This window comes from Dryobates pubescens, chromosome 8 (genome assembly GCF_014839835.1).
Source record: "Dryobates pubescens isolate bDryPub1 chromosome 8, bDryPub1.pri, whole genome shotgun sequence".
Lineage (NCBI taxonomy): Eukaryota > Metazoa > Chordata > Aves > Piciformes > Picidae > Dryobates > Dryobates pubescens.
In genome coordinates, this window is record NC_071619.1 from 44,076,534 (window position 1) to 44,093,142 (window position 16,609).

Consider the following 16,609-nt stretch of genomic DNA (forward strand, 5'->3'; position numbering starts at 1 on the left):
GTGTGCAACTGTAAATGTTGGCTCAGTTGTGCCATTTACAGTGCAGACTAAACTGCAGCTGGACAGACTGCTGACTCTGCTCAGGCAAATCTTCTGCCAAAGACTAGGGCTCTCTACTTTTCCTTCCACAGTTCTGACAAACACTTGCTCCTAGGAGAAACAGGAGGAAGAAGCAGAGATAAACACCTTCCACAACCTCTGGAGCACACTGGATCTTTCTTCTTTGTTCTGATTATAAAACATGTGGACATGGCATTCAGGGACATGCTTTAGTGGTGGATTGACAATGAGGTTAATAGTTGGAAGTCTTCTCCAACCTTAATGGTTCTATGATTTTATGGTCCCTTCACACATAGTTCTTGTTGCTGAAAATCCAGATGTGAATTGATTTGTGGCACGCTGCTTGTGTAGCTATCTGATAAAAGGCCATTCTGGGAATATACAGGCTCTGCACCCAAGGTGTGTGATCTCAGAACCACAGAAAGCATAGGAAGTCCAACCCCCTGCAGTAAGGAGGCATGTGTATAACTAAATCAGATTGCTCAGAGCCCCATCAAGCCTCTATTGTGTACTATACACAATGAAGTGTATAAGCAACTACTTCCATGAGGAACTGTTGTGCAAAATGCACTTTATACATAAACCACACAACCAAAAGAAACCAGCAGCAAGCAAACAAACAAACAATTAGCTTCTCCTTTTTCTGAAGAAAGTATTTTTTATACGCCTTACTGTTGTCCAAGTGGTTGGCCTTGATAATTTTTTCCGAGTAGTCGGATATACTTGAGCATTCAACCTAAGGAACAAAGAGAAAAAGCAAGAGCAAGAGTTATTATGTGTTAGAGGTCTCAGCTATATGACTAAATCTACTGACAGCAGCAGAACCCTTGACCATCGATAACAATTAAATCAAACTCGTGTGGGCAGGACTGTGATCCATGACACTGTCATACATAAACTGCAGGTTAAAGATTGAGTTGAAGTTGCTTACACAGAAAACATTGTTTCTAAAACTGTTGAAATGTGGGGAAAAGAGCTCCCAACTACAGAATTACATAATTTATTAGTCATATTACTTAATTTTTATCTGCTACTTCAGAATATTGCCTCTTTCTTTATAATAATCTGCTGAAGGGAATGCATTAGCATGGTCTTCATGTATCTTTTAAAACAAAATACATCCAAATTGAGTGAATGATGTCAAATTAAAACTATGTCAATACAGGTCTGTGTCAAGAAGCCATTGCTCTTTTCCATGAAAAATCTAACATTTGTGGTATTGCATGCTATAAAAAAGAACACAGGCATTTCACACAGGAGAAATTACTGAAATTACCCACCCACATCTCAAAGTCTTTTCCTATGACCAGTTCTGAGCTTTGACTAGGAAAGGAATTCAAAAGTAATTAGTTTTAGATTTGTGCTTAAGTTTTTAGCCTAAAAGCAACCTGATCTCCTTCTATGCCCAGGTGACTGCCTGGTGGATGTGGGGCAGGCTGTGGATGTGGTCTGCCTGGACTTCAGCAAGGCCTTGGACACCATCCCCCACAGCAAACTCCTAGCCAAGCTATCGGCCTGTGGCTTGGACAGCAGCACTCTGAGCTGGGTTAGGAACTGGCTGGAGGCTGAGCCCAGAGAGTGGCACTCACAGTTGCAGGACACACAAGTGGCAAGTCATGCCAATCCCTTGGGAAGAACTCTATCCTTTTTCTCCATCCAGCTTCTTTGTCCTTTATTGTAAACTGTACAGACTACATGCCTTGTCTGTACTGACAGACATTTATAACATATAATCAGTTTTCCTGTCTGCATTCATATCTATGAAGCTTGAGAGATGGGCCAGTGCCAAACTCATGAAGTTTAACAAAGCCAAGTGCAAGGTCCTGCACCTGTGTTGGGGCAATCCCAAGAACAAATACAGTCTGGGCAGAGAATAGATAGAGAGCAGTCCTGAAAAGTACATGAGAATTCAAATAAATTAGTCAGCTCCAACAGCAGCCCAACTTAAATGCCTCTATACTAATGCACATATCATGGAGAACAAACAGGAGGAGAGACATGCACATGACATCACTGAGATGTGCTGGGATGGGTCCTATGACTGGAGCATGAGAATGGGACAGACTGGAGCATGGGAATGGAGTGACAAGAGTCACCCAGGCTGTAGGAGTTGCTGAGGTTTAGACAGTCTAGACTCCACATTAAAACATCTTCACTTAAGAATAAAAGAAGGGTGATTGCCATGGGTGACTCACTTTGGAAGGGAGTGGAATGCCCAATATGCAGATCAGATCCGTGTCTTCAGGAAGCCCTCTACCTCCTGGGGGCCCAGGGTAGTGACATATGGAGAAAGTTTCCTTCCCTAGTGCAGCCCTCAGACTACTATCTCCTGCTGATCTTTGAGGTAGACAGTCATGAAGTAATGAAAAGAAGTCCAAGGGCAAAGAAGAGAGATCTTTAGAGCTCCCAAACAGAGAGGGACTGAGCCAGCAGTGTGCCCAGGTGGCCAAGAGGGCCAATGGCATCCTGGCCTGCATCAGGAATAGTGTGGCCAGCAGGAGCAGGGAGGTCATTGTGCCCCTGGACTCTGCATTGGTTAGGCCACACCTTGAGTCCTGTGTCCAGTTCTGGGCCCCTCAGTTTAGGAAGGACATCGAGACACTTGAAGGTGTCCAGAGAAGGGCAACAAGGCTGGGAAGAGGCCTTGAGCACAGCCCTGTGAGGAGAGGCTGAGGGAGCTGGGGTTGTTTAGCCTGGAGAAGAGGAGGCTCAGGGGAGACCTCATTGCCCTCTACAACTACCTGAAAGGTGGTTCTAGCCAGGAAGGGGTTGGTCTCTTCTTCCAGGCAAGCAGCACCAGAACAAGGGGACACAGTCTCAAGCTGTGCCAGGGGAGGTTTAGACTTGAAGTGAGGAGAAAGTTCTTCACTGAGCGAGTCGTTCGTCATTGGGATGTGCTGCCCAGGGAGGTGGTGGAGTCACCGTCCCTGGAGGTGTTCAAGGGGAGATTGGACGTGGCACTTGGTGCCATGGTCTAGTTGTGAGGTCTGTTGGGACAGGTTGGACTTGATGATCCTTGGGGTCTCTTCCAACCTTAGTTATACTGTGATACTGTGATCTCAGGGCCTTAGGACAACTGGTTAAGGAATCAGGAGTGCAAATAGTGTTCTCATTTATCCCCACAGTTGAGGGTGTGATGAGGGAATAAACAGTAACAGCCAGGAGATCAGTGCCTGGCTCCAAGCCTGGTGTCTCTGGCAGGACTTTTTAATCATGGGTTGATTTACAGGACACGAGGTCTGCTGGCAACAGACAGGACACATCTGTCTCAAAGGGGAAAAGGGTCCTAGCCCACAGACTAGCAGAGTTTATTGAAATAGCTTTAAATTAGATTGGATGGGGTTAGGGCACAAAACCAGGCTTGCTAGAAAGAAGCCTGAGGACAGCATACCAATACTTCAGGGATGGTGTGCTAGGGAGGTCTTTCAGTCTGCTATATCAGTGGAGGTAGGGAATGGCACATGGCAGCAAGGATGCTAAGGTTACTGATAAAGTAGCAACCACAGGAGCATCTGAGAACAGCCACATAGCAATTGGGACTTCTCCCTGCAAGAAGGTGGTGAGACCTTTAGACCAACTGAAGTGCATCGACACTAATGCACGCAGCATGGGAAACAAACAGGAGGAGCTGGAAGCCATTGTGTATCTGGGGAATTCTGATAGAGTACCCATCACAGAAGCGTGGTGGGATAGCTCACACCACCAGAGTGCCAAAACTAATGGTTACAAACTCTTCAGAAGAGATGGGCAAGGAAAAAGAGGCAGTTGTGTGGCCCTGTGTCATGGTCCATTCAGTGGACTTGTTACAGTTTGTTTGATGTGATCTTGAAGTGCAAAACCTAAGGCAAACGACAGCGGGGGGTCTGCTTCAATCGACAGTACAGCTTTGTTACTGACCCATAACGGTGGTGCATGACAGGTAGAACAGTGCAAGAGGAGAAAGGTAAAGTAAACCAGAATAGAGAGAGGGAAGAGAAAGAGGCTTATAGCTACAACCAGTGTGTCTTAGTTTGGTTTAGAGTGGACAGAAAATCTCCTTTACCCCTTCCAAACTCTCCATGCAGAATTGGAAATGTAAATGGATACATTATGTACAAATATTTACACTCTTTACATGAATGCAGAAGCCCTGAGTTCACATCCCAGCCTACAACCAGTTCCTTGAGCTAAAAGCCTTCCAACAATCCAGGCTTCACACCCTTCCTCCCTACCCTCCCAAGCTCAGCCGAATGGCTCTGCTACAGAACTAGCTTTGCCATGACTGAGACCTCCTCCACATGGCAAGAGGTAAGGATCTGAGCTTGGAAGGGAGAGAGAGGTAGAAAGCCAGGGGAAAAAATGGCTGAATCATCTCTGCACTCAGCTTATATAGCAGATACAGGGCTTATGGGATAAAATAACACAACTTACAATTTCTGATATACACTTGGAGGACTGTCAGCTCTCTGGTTCTTAAAGGCATCTAGCCTTAACCCACAACACAATGTGAGGGTCCAAAGATGTCTCTCTGGTCTAAGGTCCAGTCCTGCTGGTCCTTCCGATCCTCTCTTGATCCTGGGGCGGAAAGCTTTTGAAGTCTCATTGCTAGAGAGACTGTATAGTCAATCACACACCTGCCCATGGCCAATTTCCACCTCTCCCCAACTCTCTCCACCCCTCACAAGTGAGGCTTCCACTCATGCCCAAGGACAAGTGTCCGAGGTGTGGTCTATGCCCTGGGAGGAGTGTCTGAGGCATGATATGTCTTGGAGGTGGGCAGCTTTTGACTAGGAGGTCTGGTTTTGCATTACAACAACATTATAATGAGAAAAGTTCACCTAAGGATCACAATTTCCTCATCAACCTGGGACATCAATCGTTTTTTGACAGCAGTTATGATTTTCCTCTCTGGCAGAATGAGCTGGGACTGTAGAATGATCCATCATCACGATGCTCACTAGGCAACTGAATTGGTTTGGTGCTCCTGGTACCAATCAGTTTCCTTCTCATGGAGCTTGCACCTGTATATCCATGGAAACCACATTCCATTGTACAGGCTCAGTAGCTTAATCAGTAACTTATTACTGAAGCAGACTGCTGCAAACTCATGTCAAGATGTTAGCAAGAATATGAGTCCAAGTTTCAGGGGTCCTGATTTCTGATGACAGTGTTGAGACAGATAATGTTCTTTGGATGGATTCTTACACCCTGTATGTAAGGGAGTGTTTTGATTGTATTGAGGTTAAAGATAGGGTTGAGTATTTATGGGTAAGAATCAGGGTAAGGCCAACAAGGCAGAAATCCTGGTGGAAGACTGTTACAGGCCACCCAACCAGGATGAAGAGACAGATTCATTAGGCATCTTGCAGAAGTCTTGTGATAGCTTGTCCTTGTCCTCTTCTTCCCTGATGTCTCCTGGAAATACAAAACAGCAGAGAGGAAGCACTTCAGGAGGTGCCTTGAGTTTGTGGAGGATAACGTCCAGGTGGAGCTGGTGATGGTGCCAACTAGGGAAGGCACCCTGCTGGACCTGCTGCTTGTGAACAAAGAAGGACTTGTGGGTGGTGTAATGGTTGGGGGCTGTCTTGGGCACAGCCATCATGAAATGGTTCTCAGCCACTGGAGAAGAGGTGGGTGATTAGAACTGCCCCTTGGAACTTCTGGTGGGTAGACTTTGCTTGTTTGGGAGCCTGGTGGATAGAGTCCCTTGGAGTCCTTAAGGGCCAAGGAATCCAGGAAGGCTACACACTGTTCAAAAGAGAAGTCTTAAAGTTGCAGAACCAGGCCATCTCCATGTGCCAAAAGACAAGTCAGCAGGGAATAAGGATGGCCTGGCTGAATAGAGAGCTTTAGTTGCAGCTTAGTGAGAAATAGAGTCTATGGTTGTTGGAAGAAAGTGTAGGCCACTCAGGAGGACTGCAAGATTGTCATGAGACTATGCAGTGAGAAAAAAAGAAGGGCCAAAGCCCAAGGAGAAATTCGTTTGGCTTCAGCTGTTAAAGACAACAGGAAATCCTTCTACAAATACATTAGTAACCAAAGGAGGACTAAGGAGAATCTGTGATGTAGGGGGGAACATAGTGGTAAAAGGTAAGGAAAAGGCAGGGTACTCAATACCTCAGTCTTTAGTAGTAAGAACAGTTTTCACTGGATACCCAGTCCCTTAACTGGAAGATAGGGATGGGGAGCAGAATGAAGCCCCCATAGTCCAAGAGGAGATGGTTAGTCACCTATTGCATCACTTAGACATACACAAGTCTGATGGCATGTATCCAAGGGTACTGAGGGAGCTGATGGCAGTGCTCACCAAGCTACTTTGCATCATTTACCAGCAGCCCTGGCTGACTGGGGTGGTCCCAGCTGATTGGAGATTGGCAAATGTGATGCCCCTCTATAGGAAGGACTTGAAGGAGGATTTGGGGAACTACAGACTTATCAGTCTGACTCTGGTGCCAGGGCAGGTCATGGAACAGGTCATCTTGAGTGTCATCATGCAGCATGTGCAGGGTGAGCAGGCGATCAGGCCCAGTCAGCACAGGTTCACGAAGAGCAGGTCCTGCTTGATGAACATGATCTCCTTCTGTGACAAGGTCACCCTCTTAGTGGGTGAGGAAAAGGCTTTGGATGTTGTTTATCTGGACATTGCTAAAGCCTTTGACACTGTTTCTCACAGAATCCTCCTGGAGAAACTGGCTACTCATGGCTTGGATGAGTGGATGCTTCACTGGGTTAGAAACTGGCTGACTGGCTGAGTCCAAAGGGTGTTGGCAAATGGAATTAAATCCAGTTGGTAGCAGGTCACTAGTGGTGTTCCCCAGGGCTCAGTATTTGAGCCAGTTCTCTTTAATACCTTTATCAATGATCTGGAGATGGGAATTAAGGGCACCCTCAGTAAGTTTGCAGATGACACTAAAATGGGTGGGAGTGTTGATCAGCTTGAAGGTAGAAAGGCTCTGCCAAGGAATCTGGACAGGCTGGAGAGCTGGGCAAGGCAAATAAGGACAAGTGCAGAGTTCTGCATCTGGGGAGGAATAACAACAGGTGGGTCATCCTGCTGGAAAGCAGCTCCATGGAGAAAGATCTTGGGAGTCCTAGTGGACAGCAATGTGCCCTTGTGGCCAAGAGGGCAAACAACATCCTGGGATTCATTAGAAAAAATGTGTCTAGCAGGTCTAGGGAGGTTCTCCTCCACCTCTACTCTGCCCTGGTAAGACTACTCCTGTAATACTCTGTCTAGTTTTGGGCTCCCTAATTCAAGAAAGACAGGGATCTGCTGGAAAGAGTCCAGTGGAGAGCTACAAGGATGACTGTGGGACTTGAACATCTGTTCTATGAAGAAAGACTGGGAGACCTAGGGCTGTTTAGTCTTGAGAAGAGAAGGCTGAGAGGAGATCTTACCAACATTTATAAATATCTGATGGGTGGGTGTCAGGATGAAGATGCCAGCCTCTTCTGATAGTGCCCAGAGACAGGAGAAAGAACAACAGGTACAAGCCAGAACACAAGAGGTTCCAGCTCAACATGAGGAAACACTTCTTTGAGGTGAGAGTGATGGAGCACTGGAAGAGGCTGCCCAGAGAGGTTGTGGAGTCTCCTTCTCTGAGGGCCTTAAAAAATGGCCTGGATGTGTTCCTGTGTGGCCTGCACTAGGTGACCCTGCTTGGCACAGGGGGTTGGATCTCTGGAGCTCACTCCCAACCCTTAACATTCTGTGATTCTGTGTGATATAGCTTTAAATGTAAGTCTGCTTTGAGCCACAGGTCTTCTGAATTAAACCTTCCTCTGAGTCAGTAATTCTATGATTTACACCTCTTGAAGATCCAGAGATGGTTCTACTAGTTGACTAAAGTAGTGGTAACCAGTAAGTTCCACCAGTGAGTAAGAGAGGATAAGAAGAATCAGGCAGAGTCATGGAGGAATGTGAACCTCAAGGGAGAGTGTGAAAGAGGAGAGTGATCTCAGTGGCACTTCAGCAAGAAAATCAACACTGGATTTGTCAACAGTTGTGGGGTTTTTTTGTCAACACCATGCTATTTGAAAAATCACATCTAACTGTAGGGAAGAAACTGGAACATCTATATTCTAGCTCATGGCAAATGTTTGCTTTTTAAAAGGAACACACAGTTTCCAATGGTGCTCTTTGCCAAAAGGACCATAAAGCATGAATTTTACTGTAAGACTGCCACTACTGAATCTCTGGAATACCTGCCTTCCAACACAAATACAACTCTGAAGCTTGCTGTGTGACAGGGTTCATGGTGAGGTAGCTCATGTGCCTAGAAAGCTGAAACTCTTAGGGTGTAGCAGAGGAGTTTCACACCTGAGTTCCTTTGAGAACTAAGCTTCCTGGATAGCACATTCCCCAGCTTCAGTGCTGAACACTGCTCAGCTGACACAGCTTTATAAATGCCTGAGGTACAGGCTGAACTGTAACGAACTCCAAAGTGGAAAAAAACCCCAACCAACCAAGCAACCAACCAAACCCAAACCAAACAAAACACAAACCAAAACCAAACAAAAAAAACCCCAAACCACCAACCAAAAAACCCCCACCAAAACCCCCAAACTGAAACAAACAAAACCCCAGCCAAACAAAACCCACCCCAACCACCCAAACCTTAAAAAAGAAAGAAAAAGAAAAACAAACAAAAAAACCCCAAATCAAACAAAAAAAAAATTGTGGAAATATATATATTATATATATTTGGCAGGTGAGCTGGCCAAGCTGCTCTCCATCATTTTCCTCCAGTCCTGGCTCACTGGAGAGGTCCCAGATGACTGGAAACTGGCCAATGTGGTCCCCATCCACAAGAAGGGACAGATGGAGGAACCTGGAAACTCCAGGCCTGGCAGCCTGACCTCAGTGCCAGGGAAAGTGATGGAGCAGATTATCCTGGAGGCAATAACTGCACCTGAAGGATGGCCAAGGGCTCAGGCCCAGCCAGCATGGATTTAGGAAGGGCAGGTCCTGCCTCTCCAACCTGATCTCCTTCTATGATCAGGTGACTGTCTGGTGGGTGTGGGGAGGCTGTGGATGTGGTCTGCCTGGACTTCAGCAAGGCCTTTGACACCATCCCCCACAGTAAACTGCTGGCTAAGCTGTCAGCTCGTGGTTTGGACAGCAACACTGCTGGGTTAGGAACTGGCTGGAGGCTGAGCCCAGAGAGTGGTGGTGAATGGTGCCACAGCCAGCTGGCAGCCAGGCACCAGTGGCGTCCCCCAGGGATCAGTGCTGGGCCCCATCCTCTTTAACATCTTCATTGATGATCTGGATGAGGGGGTTGAGTCAGAGACACCAAGTTGGGAACAGATGTTAGTCAGTTAGAGGGTGGAAAGGCTCTGCAGAGGGACCTCGACCGACTGGACAGATGGGCAGAGTCCAACAGGATGGCATTTAACAAGTCCAAGTGCCAGGGGCTGCACTTTGGCCACGGCAACCCCATGCAGAGCTACAGGCTGGGGTCAGAGTGGCTGAGAGCTGCCAAACAGAGAGGGACCTGGGGGTGCTGATTGACACCCGCCTAAACATGAGCCAGCAGTGTGCCCAGGTGGCCAAGAGGGCCAATGGCATCCTGGCCTGCATTAGGAATAGTGTGGCCAGCAGGAGCAGGGAGGTCATTGTGCCCCTGGACTCTGCATTGGTTAGGCCACACCTTGAGTCCTGTGTCCAGTTCTGGGCCCCTCAGTTTAGGAAGGACATCGAGACACTTGAAGGTGTCCAGAGAAGGGCAACAAGGCTGGGGAGAGGCCTTGAGCACAGCCCTGTGAGGAGAGGCTGAGGGAGCTGGGGTTGCTTAGCCTGGAGAAGAGAAGGATCAGAGGTGACCTCATTGCCCTCTACAACTACCTGAAAGGTGGTTGTAGCCAGGAGGGGGTTGGTCTCTTCTCCCAGGCAACCAGCACCAGAACAAGGGGACACAGTCTCAAGCTGTGCCAGGGAAGGTTTAGACTCGAGGTGATGAAAAAGTTCTTCACTGAGCGAGTCGTTCGTCATTGGGATGTGCTGCCCAGGGAGGTGGTGGAGTCACCGTCCCTGGAGGTGTTCAAGGGGAGATTGGACGTGGCACTTGGTGCCATGGTCTAGTTGTGAGGTTTGTTGGAACAGGTTGGACTTGATGATCCTTGGGGTCTCTTCCAACCTTAGTTACTGTGATACTGTGATACTTTTCTTTTGCTGGGTGAATTTTCTGCCACCATAGAATCAGCTAAGCACCACTGCCAGGATAAGGGGTGGGGAGGAAGACCGCATGGCCAGAAATCTAGGGAAGGCACACAATATCATCCTTTTGTGTATGCTTATACTTCCACAGCACTGCAACATCCTTGTGCAAGACCTGCATTCCTACACCAGAGAAGGCTACAGGTTTATTCTCTGTGGGGCTTTGAGATAATAAATTGTGTGTGTTGTTTACAAGTAATACATGCTACCTGCCTATTCTTTGTATTAAGTGTCATGCTTAAACTCTGGAAGTTTTGTGATTTCAGCTATCTAGACATCAATACTCTAGTTTAACACTCAGATGAGTCCCTCAGAATTAACACTGGATTTTGAGAATAAAAGCCTGAGAATTGAACAGGTGTCCTTGTATTTCATTACCAGTAACAAGACACAGTTTAGATATTCAGTACATCAGTGTCTTCAACTGCACAGGTATAGCCAACTAGGTTCTAGTAAACAATTTTGACAAAGTAGCACACAAATGAAGTCTACTTCCCATTTTCTATGTCATGTAGCGTCTGCTGGACAAAGAGAAGTTCAAAGCAACAAGAAATAGTATTTGTCATTTTGAATCAGGGAGGTGGTGGAGTCACCATCCCTGGAGGTGTTCAAGAGAAGATTGGACGTGGCACTTGGTGCCATGGTCTAGTCGTGAGGTCTGTGGAGACAGGTTGGACTCGATGATCCTTGGGGTCTCTTCCAACCTTAGTTATACTGTGAGACTGTGATACTGTGAATCAATACAAACAATTCTGAATATAAGAATATAGTTAGGAAGCAAATCCATGCTCTCTCTAGTGACTTCTCTGAGAAAGCTGCACATTCATGCTCCCAAAGTTCAGTGTATTCACAGTAATCATGCCCTTCTGCCTCTGAAAAGCATTATTGTTAGGACAGGAAACATGCACTTTCTTAACATGATTTGCTGAGCTGTAATGCACAGGGAGAAGTGTACTAGTTTCCTGGACTACAAAGTTGCAGGACTAAAAACTTCAGGATTACAAAAAGCAAGATAGATCCTTTGACCTCTGTTGAGTAGGAGTGAGTTTGTTTGATAATTTTTTGCAACCGAGAATAAATGTGGGTATGCTTCAGATCACCAAAGAGTCCACACAAGGAACACCATCATAGCTGTTTGGAAAAGGCACACTACTGCAAGTCATATAAAGCAACAGAACTCCAGCAAAGCCACTCTAAATCAAGCCACAGAAGAGCTTAGAGAGAAGAAATTCAAACCAAGGCGAGTAAGAAAAGGTAAATTACCAAGCCAAATTCTCAGATAAAGTGCACAAACTCAAAACATGAAAGTCCTCTTACCCCATATACCTTCTTAGCTCCTGCCTTGGCAGCAAACATCGAGAGGATTCCTGTGCCACTTCCAACATCAAGGACAATCTTATCTTTAAAGACATGTTTATTGTGATACATTGAGTTTCTATATGTTAATGTGCGCACTTCATCCTTTAACATTTCCTGTGATTAAAAAACACATCATGTTATCATTTGAAGTGCTTTCAACACTGCTGCTGCGAGCATTCCCTTACTATAATTTAAGCATTGCTCATACACAACCTGAAGAGTTTTTCAAGTTACTTTGGGGTACACACACCAAGGCAGCTGTAAAATGCCAGCTACTCAGAAGTGAATTATTAAGAATCACAATGTCATTTATATGATTTTATTTCTGTGAATACAATTTCACTGTTACAACTCACAACCAGAATGTAATCTAACCATGGCACTGCCTTGGACATAGACAGGAGCCATACAGAAAGACAAGATTTTGTTTTCTCCTAAATCATCCATATCCTAAACCCTCTGTGAAGGGATTTTCTGAGGTTCTTTGAACACACAAGAAATCATTCTGTAAGCAATTGAGTAAATTTTTTTACTGAGTCCATCATCAGTAAATTTGCTGACAACACCAAGCTGGAGGCAGGACTTGATCTGCTGGAGGGTAGAGAGGCTCTGCAGAGGGATCTCAATAGGCTGGACAGATGGGCAGAGTCCAAGGGCAGGAGATTGAACACATCCAAGTGCCGCTGCACATTGGCCACAACAACCCCAGGCAGAGCTACAGGCTGGGGTCAGAGTGGCTGGAGAGCAGCCAGGCAGAGAGGGACCTGGGGGTACTGGTCGATGATAGGCTGAACATGAGCCTGCAGTGCGCCCAGGCAGCCAAGAGGGCCAATGGCATCCTGGCCTGCATCAGGAAGAGTGTGGCCAGCAGGAGCAGAGAGGTCATTCTGCCCCTGTACACTGCACTGGTTAGGCTGCACCTTGAGTCCTGTGTCCAGTTCTGGGCCCCTCAGTTTAGGAAGGAGGTTGACTTGCTGGAACGAGTCCAGAGAAGGGCAACAAGGTTGGTGAGGGGTTTAGAACGCAAGCCCTATGAGGAGAGGCTGAGGGAGCTGGGGTTGCTTGGCCTGGAGAAGAGGATACTCAGGGGTGACCTTATTGCTGTCTACAATTGCCTTAAGGGAGGTTGTAGACAGGCAGAGGTTGGTCTCTTCTCTCAGGCAACCAGCACCAGAACAAGAGGACACCGTCTCAGGCTGTGCCAGGGGAGGTTTAGGCTGGATGTTAGGAGGAAGTTCTACACAGAGAGAGTGATTGCCCATTGGAATGGGCTGCCTGAGGAGGTGGTGGAGTCACCATCGCTGGAGGCGTTCAGGAGGAGACTTGATAGGGTGCTTGGTGCCATGGTTTAGTTAATTAGGTGGTGTTGGATGATAGGTTGGACATGATGATCTTGAAGGTCTCTTCCAACCTGGTCTATTCTGTTCCATTCTATTCTATTCTATTCTATTCTATTCTATTCTATTCTATTCTATTCTATTCTATTCTATTCTATTCCAAAACAGCAGTCTTGATAGATTTGCCTGAAGTGATGCGGGAAGTCCATAGCAGAGCTTAGAAGTGTTCTGCTGTAGGCACTCTCACTGCTCTTTTCCACTCATTTATATGACCAGTTTCCAGAAGGTATTAATGTACAACTTAGACCACTACCTCACTGTTGTGAGTTGTCATTGTTAGGTGATGATTTTTGATTCATTGCTAGCAGCAAGCACATGCATTTCATCCCATGGACACCTTGCTCTCAAGTATGTATGTATCAGTGAAATTACAGCAATAAAGAGCACTGAGGTTAAGATTCAAGTGCCCTTTTGAAGAGAAGTGTAGGGCACTCAGTACACACTCTAATTTTCTCAAATCGCTTGTTAGGTCTAGCAGGCTGAACTTCTTCTGATACTACTGCCATCATTTCATAGTTTAAGCAAGAAGGAAAATGAGTTTTTGAATTCAAGGATATAAAGAATTAGTTCACTGCCCAGCAGCCTGAAGCACCAGTGCACCAGAGTGATACATAGAGCAGTTGCTTACTTACCTGTCTTGGCAGGAGAGTATAGGTATGCAAACCCTATAGGTAAATAAAAGGCTATTTTTGTCATCATAAAGCATGTCTTGGCATCAGACAAAGAAAGAGGCAGAGGAACAGTCTGGCAGCATTGAAAAGGTGATGGAACACACTCTCACAGACACCTTCTCACACATGTTAATGACAAGAAGGTGATGAGGAGTGCTCAGCATGGATTTGGAGATGACTGACCACCTGACCACTTTCTGTGGTGAAGTAATGGGCTGTGTGGATGAGGGGAAAAGAGTGGATGCTTGGTTTTATCAATATTTTTACTAATATTTCCCATAACATTCTAATTGAAAAATTAATGAAATATGGACTGCATTAATGGACAGTGGACTGGAAACTGCTGTTTTCATAATGTTGTGATCTGAAGCACAGAGTCCATTTAGAAGCCAGTTGCTAGCAATGGTACCATAGAATAGAATAGAATAGAATAGACCAGGTTGGAAGAGACCTTCAAGATCATTGTGTCCAACCCATCATCCAACACCATCTAATCAACTAAACCATGGCACCAAGCACCCTATCAAGTCTCCTTCTAAACATCTTCAGTGATGGTGACTCCACCACCTCCCCAGGCAGCACATTCCAATGGGCAATCTCTCTATGAAGACTATCTGCTGGATGATGGGAGAGTACAGTCTTGCTGTACTTGCTGAGTACAGTCTCAGCAAGTTTGCAGTTGACAGAAACCAGAAGGGCTGTTTGATTCACCATATGGTTGTGCTGCATATCAAAACAACCTGAACAAGCTGAAGAAAGAACTCACAAGAATCAAAAGAAAGTCAGCAAAGGGGAATGCAAAGTCCTGCTCATGGAGAGGAACAAAGTAATGTATATGCTGAGGACTGGCTGTCTGGAAAGCACTGTTTGCCCAAAATGACCCTGGGCACATGGTGGGGGGCAGCTTGAACGTAAGTCAGCATTGTGCTCTTGCAGCATTTTGGGCTGCACTAAAAAAAGCATCAAGAGCAGGTCAAGGGAAGTGGTTCAATACTGGTACAACCACACTGGTGATCCAGCTCTGGGTTTCCCAGGACAAGATATGTTTGAACAGGTTAGTATCATAGTATCAAGTCAGAGTTGGAAGGGACCACAAGGATCATCCAGTTCCAACCCCCCTGCCATGGGCAGGGACACCCCACACTAGATCAGCCTGGCCAGAGCCTCATCCAGCCTGGCCTTAAACACCTCCAGGGACAGGGCCCCAACCACCTCCCTGGACAACCCATTCCAGGGCTTCACCACTCTCATGGGGAAGAACTTCCTCCTCACCTCCAGCCTGAATCTCCCCACCTCCAGCTTCATTCCATTCCCCCTAGTCCTATCACTACATGAGATCCTGAGCAGTCCCTCCCCAGCCTTCTTGGAGCCCCCTTCAGATACTGGAAGGCCACAATGAGGTCACCTGGGAGTCTTCTCTTCTCCAGACTGAACAGCCCCAACTCCTTCAGTCTGTCCTCACAGGAGAGGTGCTCCAGCCCTCTGCTCATCCTCGTGGCCCTGCTCTGGACACCTTCCAGCACCTCCAGATCCCTCTTGTAGCAGGGGCTCCAGACCTGGAGGCAGTACTGCAGGTGGGGTCTCAGCAGAGCTGAGCAGAGGGGGAGAATCCCCTCCCATGCCCTGCTGGCCACACTTCTCTTGCTGCAGCCCAGGATCTGATTGGCTTTCTGGGCTACAAGTGCACACTGAGAGCTCCTGTTCAGCTTCTCCTCCCCCAGCACCCCCAAGTCTCTCTCCTCAGGGCTGCTTTCCAGCCAGTCCCTGCCCAGCCTGGATTTGTGCCTGGGGTTGCCTTGACCCAGATAGAGGACCCTGCACTTGGTCTTGTTGAACCTCATGAGGTTGTCATGGGCTCACCTCTGCAGCCTGTCCAGGTCCCTCTGGATGGATCCCTTCCCTCCAGCGTGTCAGCTGCACCACACAGCTTGGTGTCATCAGCAACCCTGCTGAGGGTGCACTCAATGCCACTGTCCCTGGCACCCACAAAGGTGTTGAACAAGACTGGTTCAGTGAAGGCCCATGAAGATGACTAGGGCACTGGATCATCTGATATGTCATGAGAGACTGAGAGAGCCAGGACTGTTTGATCTGAAGAAAAGGAGGCTCAGGGGCATCCTATCAATGTATATAAATACCTGTTGAGTGAGGGAGAAAGGAAGGCAGAGATAAACTCTTCTCAGTGGTAACGAATTAAAGAACAAGAGGCACAAATGACATGAGTACATTTTTCGGAGCCTTGTCCAATCAAGTTTTAAATATTGCCAAGGACAGAGGCTCCACAGCCAGCATTTTACCAACCTCTTGGTAAAAAAAATATTTCCAAATATTCTTCCATGACATCAAACAGGACCTTCAGCCCCACTGGAGACAGCCCATCAGGTCTCATCATTTGTGTATGTCCAATTCAAATGATCCTTCTCTGCTGAGGATCCTTACTCTCTCAACTTTGCCCACTCATTTTAGGGACCTGAGATTATTAAAGGCAACTCCTACCAGTAAAACAAAAACTGAAGAAGTGATTTTTTATGTCCTTTGTCACTAGATACTCTGCCCCATTCAGCAACAGTCCATGTTCTCCTCAGTTTTAATTTTGCAGTTATATACCTAGAGAAGCCCTGCTTTGTTACACTTCCCACCCTTGCTAGATTCACACCTGGATGCAACCTAGCTGTCCTAACCCTGGTCCTGAAATAATTTCTGGGTCAGCTGATTCTTGCTCTATCTCTGGGTATGCCTCTTCTTTTTTTGTTTGAATTTTGTCAGCAGATTGTTGTTCGTTCATGAAGGCCTCCTGCCACCACTGCCTGACGTTCTGCATGTTGAAATGGACTATTCTTCAAGGAAATGAACCACAAAAATCAGTGTTTTCCTGGACTCATCTCTGCAGAATCATCTCCTAGGAGAATTTTCCAAGCAGACCC

At 46.6% G+C, this 16,609-nt stretch overlaps 1 protein-coding gene across 1 annotated transcript in view; it reads right to left on the reverse strand.

Moving 5' to 3' along the window:
- Nucleotides 1–16,609, reverse strand: part of PRMT8 (protein arginine methyltransferase 8) — a 74,038-nt gene that overhangs the window by 17,408 nt on the left and 40,021 nt on the right. The window contains exons 3-4 of the mRNA XM_009902852.2: nt 11,576–11,731; nt 733–796 (exon numbers count right to left, since the gene is read on the reverse strand). Coding sequence (XP_009901154.2) covers nt 733–796; nt 11,576–11,731 — 220 coding nt within the window. The remainder of the gene's footprint in view (nt 1–732; nt 797–11,575; nt 11,732–16,609) is intronic.